The 11,923-nt window shown below is 62.0% G+C and overlaps 1 protein-coding gene across 1 annotated transcript, besides 4 other annotated features; it reads left to right on the forward strand.

Moving 5' to 3' along the window:
• Window positions 1-6,284: a sequence feature (areas not merged during assembly with more than two copies in the genome that could not be assigned to a particular haplotype).
• Window positions 1,801-11,923, forward strand: Tc00.1047053507921.9 (dispersed gene family protein 1 (DGF-1), putative; the record flags this gene model as incomplete). The annotated part of the gene is made up of 1 exon (XM_801839.1): window positions 1,801-11,923. A coding segment is annotated over one exon (10,123 nt), but the record flags the coding sequence as incomplete, so codon positions are not given.
• Window positions 6,285-6,391: a sequence feature (heterozygous, Esmeraldo-like haplotype).
• Window positions 6,392-11,923: a sequence feature (areas not merged during assembly with more than two copies in the genome that could not be assigned to a particular haplotype).
• Window positions 6,658-6,711: a microsatellite.

The raw sequence follows: 11,923 nt of genomic DNA on the forward strand, positions 1-11,923 counted from the left end.
TTCTACTGTGTCTAAGTCCCATAACTAACGAAAGCATCTTTAAGGGACGGATGACGAATAATTTCTATTGAGGAAATGGTGCGCTCCGTGTGACCGCGTGGAGTGAGGCGCCGCATCCTGTTGGGGGCGGGACGGATTGTTTTGAATGGGACCACCGCGACGTATGCAGAATTACGGACTGGCCTGCCGCCGCACGACACGCTGTGTGTGTCGACTGGAAATCGTGAAAACCGGCCAACGTGAACTGCGCTAAGAGACAATTATGTGTCTTCTCCGCCGCCTGGCTTTGCAAGCAAGCGTAGAGAAATGGAGCGGACACTGTAGATGTGAGGAATCTGTGCTGCACGAAAAAGTCGGCGCAGTTTCTCCACGGTGTGTAAAGGCTCTGTCCCCAACAGTGCCTTTGCACGGTAAGAAGGCGCGAAGCCTCTCGTAGATGCAAAGTAACTTCGATGCTTGTGGTAGGCTTGTTGCTTTTTTTTTTTTGATTTGTTTATTGCCTGGTTTACAGAATTATTGCTTTGTTATTTTATTGATTCTTGGCAAAAACTGATTATTGAGCCACCGCGCTGTCCCGTGGAAAATGCATAAAATGCGCGTGTTTCACATCCTCTGCCGAAACTTCCTCTTTGCGTGACGGGGCTTTTTTTGAGTTTTTACTTATTGGCCGGATGTGCTTAACAATGTTGTCTGGCGTGCGGCCACAGGATTCATTTGAGGAAAGTCAATGTAAAAGAAGAAACGGCCACTTCACGACGTTGCATTTTTTGTGTGGGTTGCGGTGCCTCCACGTTGTATTGAAATGTTTGTTGGAGTAATTCTTGTGTTTTCATTGTGCTTGAGATGCGCGCTTTCTTTGTTTGGTCATTGCGGCTGCAGTGGGACTCTGCGGCTGCGTACTTGTCGCACGTGTCGCAACTCATGCTGTTGCTCCCTCGCTCTGTGTTGGTGGGGGAGTGGGCGAGCGACTGCGTCGGTGGAGTTGCGCCCCAGTGGAGAAGGAAGGCCCCGACCGCCACTGATGGTGACGGTCTTTGCTGCAGGCGATCTGAGGGGATGGCGTGACTGGTGTAACCACCAACCGAGATGGATGAGGATTGCACCGCATCTCTTTTCCCTCTCATCATCCTCTCAGTCCACAGCAGCCACAGGCCACACGCACCGCGCGGCATCTGGGCGACCACCATTAGGATGGCTGCGGGCCAATCGGAATGTAAAATCGGTGGGAACCCTTTTTCCCCGTGTCTGCATACTGCCGCCATGCTTCTTCATTTTTCCTTTTGTCCTTGTGTAATGCAGTGCGCGTATGATTTTGCTGTTTCTTGTGCTGTGCCGACCCATCGGTCATACTAGCAGCGCCAGTGGTCATGTTTGTTTTTGCCTGGGCCCCGCTACTTTGCACGGTGGCTCTGTGGGGCTGCGTGGGCGGTGGGAGGGCGATGGTGTTACTGATTTGATTGCGTCTGCGCGGCTTTGTGTCAGTGGCCGTGGTGGGGATCGTCTGTGGCCGGATGCTTCTGCGTGCCACTGTGTTTATTTACTGTTGTTGCTGCCTCTGCTCTCTTCTTCTCTGACCGTGCAGTTAGAGCTATTTTGACTTGACTAGCAGAGTTATCGTTTTAAGGTATTAGTTATTGCTCGCGGCAGTATTAGGACAATCAGTAGTGGGATAACGATTTATCGGATTTGTGCTTTTGGATTCTCCATCTGTAGAAAGGGATTTATTAGAAAGGTGCTACGGTCGACGGTGCGAGTGCAACACACCACGACAGCCCTGCTGATACCTGTTTGGTTCGGTGGATGTGGTCTGCGGTGGGTGCGTGTCCGCGCAGCCGGCACCGTGTGCGGTGCAGGGCCATTGCGGCCGTGCGTGTGGCGCTGCTTGTGGCGTTGGTGCTGGTTGCGGCGGCGGCGTGGATGCCCGCGGTGCATGCGGTGGTGTTGCGACTGCGGGGCGGTACGGTGGACAGAGCCATCACGGTTGGCCACGCCGTGGACACGGTGCTGATGGACGGCGTGTCCATCACGAACGGCGTGGCTGTGGTGTTCGACGTTGCGGCGATGCTTCCCGGCGCGCTGCGCATTGAACTGAGGAACTGCGTGTGCGACGGCGGCGCGCAGATATACGTGTGGGGCTACAGCGGCGAGCCGGCGAGTGACCGGAGCCTGGAGGTGAGCGTGAGCGGGCTGTCCGGCGGCTACTGTTCGCTTGTGTTTGTGCACAATCTGCCGGCACACACGAATGTGACGGTCTGTGACTCGACGATTGTGACGGCGGGGCCGATGCGCTACTCCCAGCTGAGCGGGCTGACGGACGCGGTGGCGTCGCCGCTTGTGCTGCACGCGACCTCGCTGTTGCAGTCGCAGCTGCGTGTGAGCAACACTGTGCTGAGGTCGTTGCACGCGGGCGGGTCGGCGGTGTATGTTGGCGGCGGCATGGACCTGCTGTCGAGCGCGGTGGTGCTTGACGGCGTGTTGCTGGAGGCGTCGGGCGGTCCGACCGCGTCCGCGATGCATGTGGCGTCCTCGTCGCGTCTCAGTCTGCGGACCCACTCGGTTTTCTCCATGACGAACGTCTCGGTTGTGAGCAGCGGCGGCGGCATTGTGCTTGGCGAGCGCCTCGCGGTTTTTGAGTCGGTGCTGCGCTTCGTGGGCGTCAAGGGGTCTGCGGCGTCGTCACTGGTGCGCTGCGACGGTGGGACAATCGGTGGCGGCGGGTGGCTGGACCTGCACGACGTGTGGGCGGTGGGCGAGGCGTCGTCTGTGGCGTCACTGTCGGGGGTGACGCTGAGCGGCGGCACCGTGTCGATTGTGCGCTGCGCTGCCACCGGCGCGACGTTTGTCTCCGGGCCGACGATCACGAGCGGCGCCGTGTCGGTGCAGTGCAACCGTGCCGGCGGCCGTGTGCTGCAGAGCAGCGGCGACTACCGCATGGCCGGCCTGTCCTCCGTGAGCGTGGTGCCGTGCGACGGCTGTGCGGCTGCGCTGGCGTGCTTCGATGCGCTGACTGCGTCGTTCTCCGACTGCGTGTGCAGCTGCCGCGTCGGCGGCTTGGGCGAGGCGTGCCTGCCGTTCGACGTGCCGCCTGCGAGGTCCGGTGGTGGTGGTTCGCAGGGCTGCGTGAGTGGCGTGACGCTGACGGAGTCCGTGACGATTGGCGGTGGGCGTGCGACGGCGTGCTTCGACTCGGTGGTGTTCACCGGGCCGATCACTGTGGCGGTGGACCTGCGCTCGATGGACGCGTTCGCTGACGCGCTGAACGTGACTCTGCGCCACTGCGTGCTTGCGGGCGGCGCGCAGCTGTGGATTGGCGGCCTCAGCGAGAGCACAGCGCGCTTGATGCCCCACGTCCTCGTCAACATGACGAACGTGACGTCGCTGGAGGGCACGATCGTGCTGCATGGCGCGATGCCGCTGCACTCGAGTGTGCTGCTGACGAACTCAACGCTGCGCGCGACGGCTGGCGGGTCGCAGTACGTGCCGACTACCCCTGGCCATGCGGGATCCCGGCACGGCCCCGCGCTTGTCCTGGACGGCGTCCGGCTTCTGTCGACGCGGTTTGTCATGACGCGGTCGACGCTGGTGTGTGGCGGGGGCTTGTGCGCTGCGATCCTCGTGGAGCGAGGCATCGGTGTGAACCTGTCCAGCGTCTTCTACATGGACAACTGCGTTGTTGGGTCGCAGATGCACGTGATGTACGCTCTTGCGTCGGACCTGCGTGTTGGCGGCGGCTCCGTGTTCTCCATACAGAACAGCTCGTGGAGTGCGCTGAGCATTAACATGTACGAAGGCGCGTGTATGTTTGGGGATGTTGCGGTGGATGGCGGCAGCGTGGTGCAGATCGTGTCCAGCACTTTCCGTCTTGGCTTCGCCATGCTGATGGCAAACACGCTGACCGTGACTGGCGGCAGCTGGCTGGTGCACCGCGGCAACGAGTTCCGCACCGCATACGTCGTGCACGTGGTCAAGGAAAACGGCGTTGCGTTCCACGATCGGAGTGTGTGGTCGATACTTCACAACAACTTCACGTATGGCTCGTACTCGTCAAACATTGCATGTATGACAAGCAACTGGTCACCACCATCCGACTCGCGCCCGATCATCTACGGCGTGTGCAACGAGGCAAGGGGCTCTCCTGTGACGAATTACCGAGACGACCTCAATATTGGGACGCCCGTGACGGTACTGGACTGTGGCGCGTGCACCATGGAGGCCGTGTGCTTTGCAGCGAGGACGAGCAGCATCAGCGGCTGTGCGTGTGTGTGCGCTGCTGGCGGCTACGGTGACACTTGTCTTCCAGCTGCAGTTCCGAACGGCCTTGGGTCGCTCCCGCCCTCCGATGCGAAGGACACGGAGGTCCGCTGCGTGCACGGTGGCAGCATCAGCTCCGTTGGCGATCCTGATCCCGGTGTGCGTGGTCTGTGTTTCGTCAACGTGACCTTCACCGCCGCGATCGTGCTGGACCTGTCGCTTTTCGACGCACTGGAAAAGACACTCAACATCACGCTGCTGCAGTGCGTCCTCGTGGGCCTGTTGATCAGAGGGAGTGGTGCGCGCGTGCACGTGAACGTGACATCCTCGATTTTGGATTCTGGTGAGTTGGAGTTTGCCGGTGATTTTGGCGCGAGCTCCCAGATACTGGTGGTGGGCAGTACGCTTGTGACGACGTCGGGTCACGCCATTTCCTTTAAGGATTTTTACTTCAGTGAGAATTTGACGCTGCTGCTACTCGACAACTACATCGAGGGGAATAGGTACGCAGTTTATTTCACCAATGCTTTTGTTGTTGATGGTGGCGGTATCATTGTGAAGGGAAATACGCTGATTACAACGGCGGATGAGGGTCTGGAATCATCTGTTTGCGTTAATGCTATTGATGCGAAGAACGGCGGCTACTTTGACGTTGAGGACAACACGATGAGCGCGGCTAGTGGCATTTATCTTTTTGGTGATACTTCCGTGAGCTCTGCGGGGCTGCTGAGAGTGGCGGACTGCGCCTTTATTGGCAGAACGTGGGTTTCGACTTCTGCGCTGTTGTATTTGTATGGCTTGGTGACACTCGAGGGTGGTGCGCAGTGGCGTGTGGAGGGCAACAACGTAGGTGCAGCCTCAGTATTAACTATTTCTTATTTCCAGCACAAGATTCAGCTGTCGGGCAGCGGCACTACTGTGGCGCTTGCACGCAACGGTCAGTTGGACTCGAGGGTTTCCTTCGCCAATTTTTTCCCATCGAGCATTCTCGTGACGTTACCCGCGCGGTTTGTGGTTGGGTGCAACATGCAGGGCGGTGAGGAGGTGTCGTACGACGGTGTGTTTCCGGGAGAAGTGCAGCTGTTCAGGTGCGGCACATGCAACGACGACGCGGCGTGCTACATGCCCGGGACGGAGTCGGTGGACCGCAGCTCGTGCTCGTGCAGCTGCAAGGACGGATGGCACGGCGCGTCGTGTCTTCCCTTTGAGGTGCCCGACACGGTTGTGCCGCCCGTGGCGGAGAGAGCCGTCGACGGCGACACGAGCTGCGTGGTGAAACAGACGCTGACGAACCTCGCGCTGAACATGTGGAAGACGCACCACTGCTACGTGGGTGTGACGTTCAGCGGCATGGGTGCTGCGCTGACGTTTTTTTTCAACAGTATGCCGCTGCATCTCCCCATTAACATCACGCTCACCGGGTGCACATTCCGCGACGGTGCCGTGCTGCAGTTTGTTGGTGGTGCTGGGGCGGCCGAGTCGGCCGGCGTCCTGATCCGCGTGAGCCAGACGGTGATGCGGTCATCTGTTGTTGTTTTAGCACTTACCTTCCCGCAGTACTGCGACATTGCCGTCACGGATGTTGACGCGGTGCAGTCCTCTGAGGTCCAGCTTTTGGACACTAGGATCAACATTCTGAGTGTCGTGATACTGCAGAATGTTGTTTTGAATGCTTCCTCGTTGTTGGTCAGCAATGTCAAGGCGCATGCATCGGGTCATCACGGGTTTGGCTTGTTTTCGACCGGGACGCTGACGCTGGTGGGTGGCAGCTCGCTGTACGCGCGGTACTGCAGCTTTGCTGGCTACATGCATATGTTTTACGTGTACGGGCTCAGTGTCCGCAATCACTCTGTTTTTGCTTTGCTCAACAACACGATGTCCTCCGGGACAAGCCTCCTGTTTCAGCAACACGGATTGAGCGTGTCGGAACACAGCGTATTGCGCGTGGTGGGGAACAGCGGCTTTGTGTCCTGCGCCATCTTTGTAGACGACTCGTGGACCGTCGAGGAGTCAAGCTGGTTGGATTTGCGCGACAACGATGTGGGAGTAGGTGCGATGTTTCACGAATCCGAATCCACTTTTCTTATCATTGACGACAGCAGTGTGGTGACGCTGACGGGCTGCAAGATGGGCTCGACGGGGTTGTCGCAGCCTTTGCTATCGCAGGCTGACGCCGGCTACAGGTTTTTTGCTGGGTGCCTGACGGTCGCAGGACGTGTTTTGACGACGGCGGCAGAACTGGCGCTCCACGGCATCACCGACGTGACGATGGTTGCCGCGTGCGGGGAGTGCACGAAGGACGGCGACTGCTTTGTTCCGCTGACGACGGCGGCCATTGACTGCAGGTGCCAGTGCGCTGCTGGAGGGCACGGCGATGTGTGCGTCCCGGCGCCTGTGCCTGCTGGCCCGCCACCACCAACGCCACTGCCACCACCGCCACCGCCGCCGGCACCGCCGCCGGTTGGTGAGTGCATCAGCGACATGGTGTACCCCGAGGTGGCGCAGGCAGTGGGCAGCGGGCTGTCGTGGCTGTGCTACCGCAACGTGACGTTCAGCAGGGGCGGCATGAGCCTGACGGTGCTGATAGGGGCGATGACGGGCGACGTAGTGAATGTCACGTTCGATGGATGCACGTGGAGGGACGGCGCCGTGCTGTTGCTGTTGGGCAACGCGTACGCCGCTGTGGGGTCGCTGAACATCGTCGTCACCGGCAACACATTTAGTGACGCGCTGCTCAGCCCGGAGGGTGATTTTCCACCGCACACGAACATCACGATCAGCGGGAACCGCTTCACTGTCACGAGGCTGATCTTTCGGTCGGGATTGAACGTTGACAGCCCGTCGTGTGTTGCGATGAATGGACTGGCGATCAGCAATGACTCCGCGGTGGTGCTCAGCGGTAATGTATTTCAGAGCGTGGGGGCATCGTCAGGCGTCATACACGTTTTCAGATCTGTGCTGAGGGTGTCGTGGCACTCCTTGTTTGCGGTGGTGGGCAACACTTTTCATATGGCTGGAGCTAACGGTACGCTGATACATCTTGAAGGGTCTAGACAGTCCTTGTCGCTGAGTGTACTGAACAACTCTGCCGTGGTGATTCGAGGCAACGTTGTGACGAGGCCGGTGAAGTACTTCATGTCATTTCTTTGGGCCTCACGTGTGGAGTCCCATTCAGCGGTCATGTTTCAGGGCAACGAGATGCAGGGAGGCTTGGTTGTGTTTTATTCAAGTGGCTCCTCCAACATCTACTACCACTCCTGGCTGCAGTTGAGCGGCAACCTCTGCCATGAATCCCCATTGGATGCTTTTGCTTTCCTTTATCCCAAAGTGAACCTCCGCGACTCCACGGTGTCTGTTTCTGGCAACCAATTCATGTCCAGCACGGTCACGCCGACAGCGCTATGGATACCCAAAAGTTCTCGCGATCTCACAAACGGAGCGATTGTGGCCGCGTGCAACACTGTGAACGGCGAGGAGGAAGCGAACTACATTATTCCTTCCGTGTACAATGCCACCATCCTGACCTGCAGCGATCCATGCACTCTCGCGACGTCGTGCTTCCCCGCGTACACGACGACGGCCTCGAGTGATGGCTGTGCCTGCACGTGCGCTGAGGGCGGCCACGGCGATGCGTGCCTGCCCGTCGCTGTCCCCGAGCCACCGAGCACCGACGGCGCCGATTTGTGCGTGCGGGACGTGCGTTTGGATGAGGAGGTGAACGCCGGTTTCGGGACGTCGGTGGTGTGCTACGTTGGTGTGACCTTTGCGGCGGACGTCGTGGTGGACGTGGAGTTGATGTCGGGGAGCGTGCGCAACGTGACGCTGGCGAACTGCACGTTTGTGGACGGAGCGAGCCTTTACGTTGTTGGGTGGCTGTCCGACCCGCCTGCTGGCGAGCGCGCCGATGTGTTGATCAGCGGACTTGAGTCGCGCTCCGGCGGCGGCGTGGTGGTGGCGAACCAATTTCCGCCGGGCTCGCGCGTCACTGTGGTGGACTCGGCGCTGATTGCAGAGGCACGTGTTGCATACCGCGGCGCCTACGGCCTTGGCGACGCGTCCGCGTGCCTCGTGCTGCACAACGTGAATCTGACGGGGAGCGTGCTGACCATCGCGCGCACGCACGTGGCGGCTGTGTTCCGCGACGCTGTTGGCGTGTTGTTGGTTGGCGGCGTGGCGCTGCATTCGCGCGGTGCGCTGTACGTGGACGGGCTGTCGGTGCAGACGGCGCTGGGGCTGTGCGTGTCGGTGGAGGGCGGTGTTGCGGCCAGCGGCGGCTCCGTGGTGGCGCTTGTTGACAGCGACTTCCTGCTGTGCAAGCACGCGGTGTCTGTGCGTGGGGCTGTGAGCGTGTCGGGCTCCGCTGTGGCGCTTGTGCGGAGTGACTTTGTGTCGACGGAGGACTACGCGGTGGCGTTTTATTCGACGGTGAGCCTGGCCGGCGGGTCGATGTTGCTGGCGAAGGGCAACGTGCACGACGGTGTCTCGAGGGAGATGCTCTACGCCGCTGGCGCCGTGACCGCTGTTGGGAGCACGCTGAGCTTTGTGCGCAACCGAGCGCTGCTGCCGCGGATGCTGTCGCTGAGCCTGTCGCTTGCGGCTGGGGCGCATGTGAGGGTGGCATGCAACGACGTTGGTGGCCGTGTCCTGTCGACGGCGGAGGAGTACGCAGCGGCTGGTTTTGGCGACGCTGGGAGCATCGACGTTTTTGGGTGCGGCGACTGCGACAGGGACACGCACTGCTACGCGCCCGGGACAGCGATGGCGAGAATAAAGAACGGTGTGTGCGTGTGCGTGTGCGGCAGCGGCGGGTACGGCGAGGCGTGCGTGCCTGTGGGAGCTCCCGCGCTGCCGCCCGCTGCGGGCACTGCGTCGAGTGTGTTCGTCCGCGAGGGCGTGACGGTGCAGTCGGTGTTCGTTGTGCCTGCCGGTGCGAGCGAGGTGACGCTGCGCCACGTTGTGCTGGACGGCGTGAGTCCTGTGCTCTACGTGCCGTGGATGGCGCGGGACGGCGTGCGGATCGTTGTGCAGAACGTGTCGCTGCTGAACGGCGCTGTGCTGTACGTGATGGGCGGTGGAGGCTTGCGCGGTGCGGGAGCGGCGGGGAGCGACGAGAGCGGACCGGTGGAGCTGTCCGTGTGCGATGTGGAGGCGCTGAACGGCGCGCTTGTGCTGACCGGCACGTTCCCTGCGGGGTCCGTGCTGACGGTAACGGACTCCCTGCTGGTTGCCGCGAGGTTGACGCCGCTTGTGTATCTTCCCGGCTCGCAGTCCTCGCCGTACGCACCGGTGCTGGTGCTGTCGGGCCTGCGGCTTGTGCGGTCCGTGCTGGTTGTGTCTGGCGTTGCCCTCGTGACCGTGATGACTGGTGGGCGGACGGTGGTGGTGGACGGCGCCGTGCTGGAGCTCGTCGGTGGTGGTGTCGCGCTGGACGCGGCTGTGTTCGGTGGCGAATATGCGTTGTACGCGAGTGCGCGTGTGGTGGCGTCTGGGGGCGCTGTGCTGCGCGTGTCGGGGAGCCAGGTGTACGCCGCGCATGGGTTGGTGTTTGGCAGCGGTGTGGAGGCTAACGCGTCCGCCGTCGTAGTGAACGACAACGTCGGTGCGCTGACCGATGGCGCGCTGCTGGTGCTGCGGGGGTCGGCGTCGTTTGCATCCGGGTCGTGGCTGTCGGTGCGCGGCAACAGCATCAGCGGCAGGCTTCTGTCGGTGCCGTCGTACCCGCGCAGTGCGGACCTTGCGCAGAGCACGCTGACGCTCCACGGGAACGTCGGCAGTGGGCCCGTTGTGATGGACGGCACCGTTGTGCTTGTGGGCGCCGGCCGAAGGTTCGTCGTGGGGTGCCTGACGCTCAACGGGCAGACGCTGCAGCCGACGGACTACAGATCCGCCGGCATCATCGGGGAATTCCGCCCCGTGGCGTGTGGCGTGTGCGACGCCGACGTGAGCTGCTTTGCTGCTGCGACGAGGGCGATGTCGGGGTCGTGCCGCTGCCGCTGTGCTGAGGGCGGGTACGGGCGCGACTGCCTGCCGGTGTACCTGCCGCACGTGGACGGGTGCAACCGCACGCCCATCCTGCCGCCGCTGAGCCACACGGCGACGCTGACGGAGACGCGCAGCGTGACACCAACGTGGACACCGACGCCGACGCCGACGCACTACAGTCCGACGCAGTACGGGCCGACGGAGACCCAGCGGGTGACGGAGACGGTGGCGCTGTCGCCCACGCGGACCCCGACGGCGTCGGTGAGCGGCACGCTGTGGTGGAGCGACGTGGCGTGCCCGACGCTCGCCGTGACGACGACGGCGGCTGGCGGGAGCCTGACGCAGAACGACATCCGCGGCGGTGGGAGCGCCGTCCCGACGCTGCTGATGGTGGCGCTGCCGCCGCCGTTTCGATGGGCAAGCGGCCCGCAGATCGGCACGTACCTGAGCTTTCTGCCGGTGTCGACGGCGCAGCCGAGCGGGTTTGGCGGTCCGTGGGGAGCGATGCTGAGCAACGCGACGTGGGTGCGCAACGCGACGAATCCGTCCACCGTCCTGGAGCTGGCTGTGCCCGTGCACCGCGGTTACTTCATTGTTGCTGACGAGACGATAGTCGTTCGCTGCGACGCTGTGGCGGTGTTTGGCGGCTGCAAGGGTGTGCTGCTTGGGTCCTTCACGATCAGGTCCAACACGCTGCCCGCCGCTGCCAGCACCCTCTCTGCGATCACCGGCGTTGTTGCGGGTGCGGTGGCTGTTGCGGTGGTGGTGACCGGCGGGCTGGGCTCCATTCTGGAGATGCAGGCGCTCGGCGTTTTTGCGAGGATGTCATGTGCCTCGACGCAGGAGCGTGCGAGCACCGTTGCGCTGCCGTACTTCCTGTCGGTGTTTGCTGCCCTTGACCCGCTGTGGATGGTGGTGGGCAACGCGCTGCTCGCCGCTGTGTTCGGGTGCGTGCACTGCGGTGTGACGGCCGCCTTCCAGCGGTGGCGCGGCGTGGACGCGGCGAGTGCGTGGGCGGCGATGCGCTTCCCGAGCCTGACGTACGTTGTGGCGCAGGCGATGCACCTCGGCATTTTCTTCGGCTCCGTGCTCGCACTGGCGATGCCCGGCGCCCGCGTGCAGCACCGCGTGATTGGTGTCGTTGGCGTGCTGTACGGAGTGGCGTTCCCTGCTGGTGTGTGCTATTTTATTGCCCGCCACACGGGCGGGAGCTTCACGAAGTACTGGCAGTTTTCGAGGAAGCCGCTGCACGAGCGCCTGCTGTACCCCGTCGGGTATTGGCACCCCGCGGCGCAGCAGCGGATGTACGGCGGCATGCTGACGAACATGAGGGGCAGCCGCGTGTACTGGTGCGTGTTCCAGCTGTCGGTGCTGTCTGTGGTGTGCCTGATTGCTGCTGTGCACCCGCCCGTGGGAGGCTGCCACGTCCTGTACTTCTGCATGGCGGCTGTGCTGCTTGCGGGTGCGGGCGTGGTTGCCTTCACGAGCATGATGCGCTCGGCCTTCCTGACGGTGATGCACGCGGCGAGCTTTGTGCTCCTTGCGGCGCTGTGCCTGGTCAGCGCGGCAAACCACCTTGCGCCGAGCGACGGCGGTGCGAGGGCGTACGCGGCGATCGTGCTGCTGCTGACCGCTGTGCTGCTGGTGATCACTCTGTACTGTGCGGCTGTGTGGTACGTGGAGGACCGCC

The sequence above is a fragment of the Trypanosoma cruzi genome, genomic scaffold (genome assembly GCF_000209065.1).
Source record: "Trypanosoma cruzi strain CL Brener 1047053516549 genomic scaffold, whole genome shotgun sequence".
Lineage (NCBI taxonomy): Eukaryota > Euglenozoa > Kinetoplastea > Trypanosomatida > Trypanosomatidae > Trypanosoma > Trypanosoma cruzi.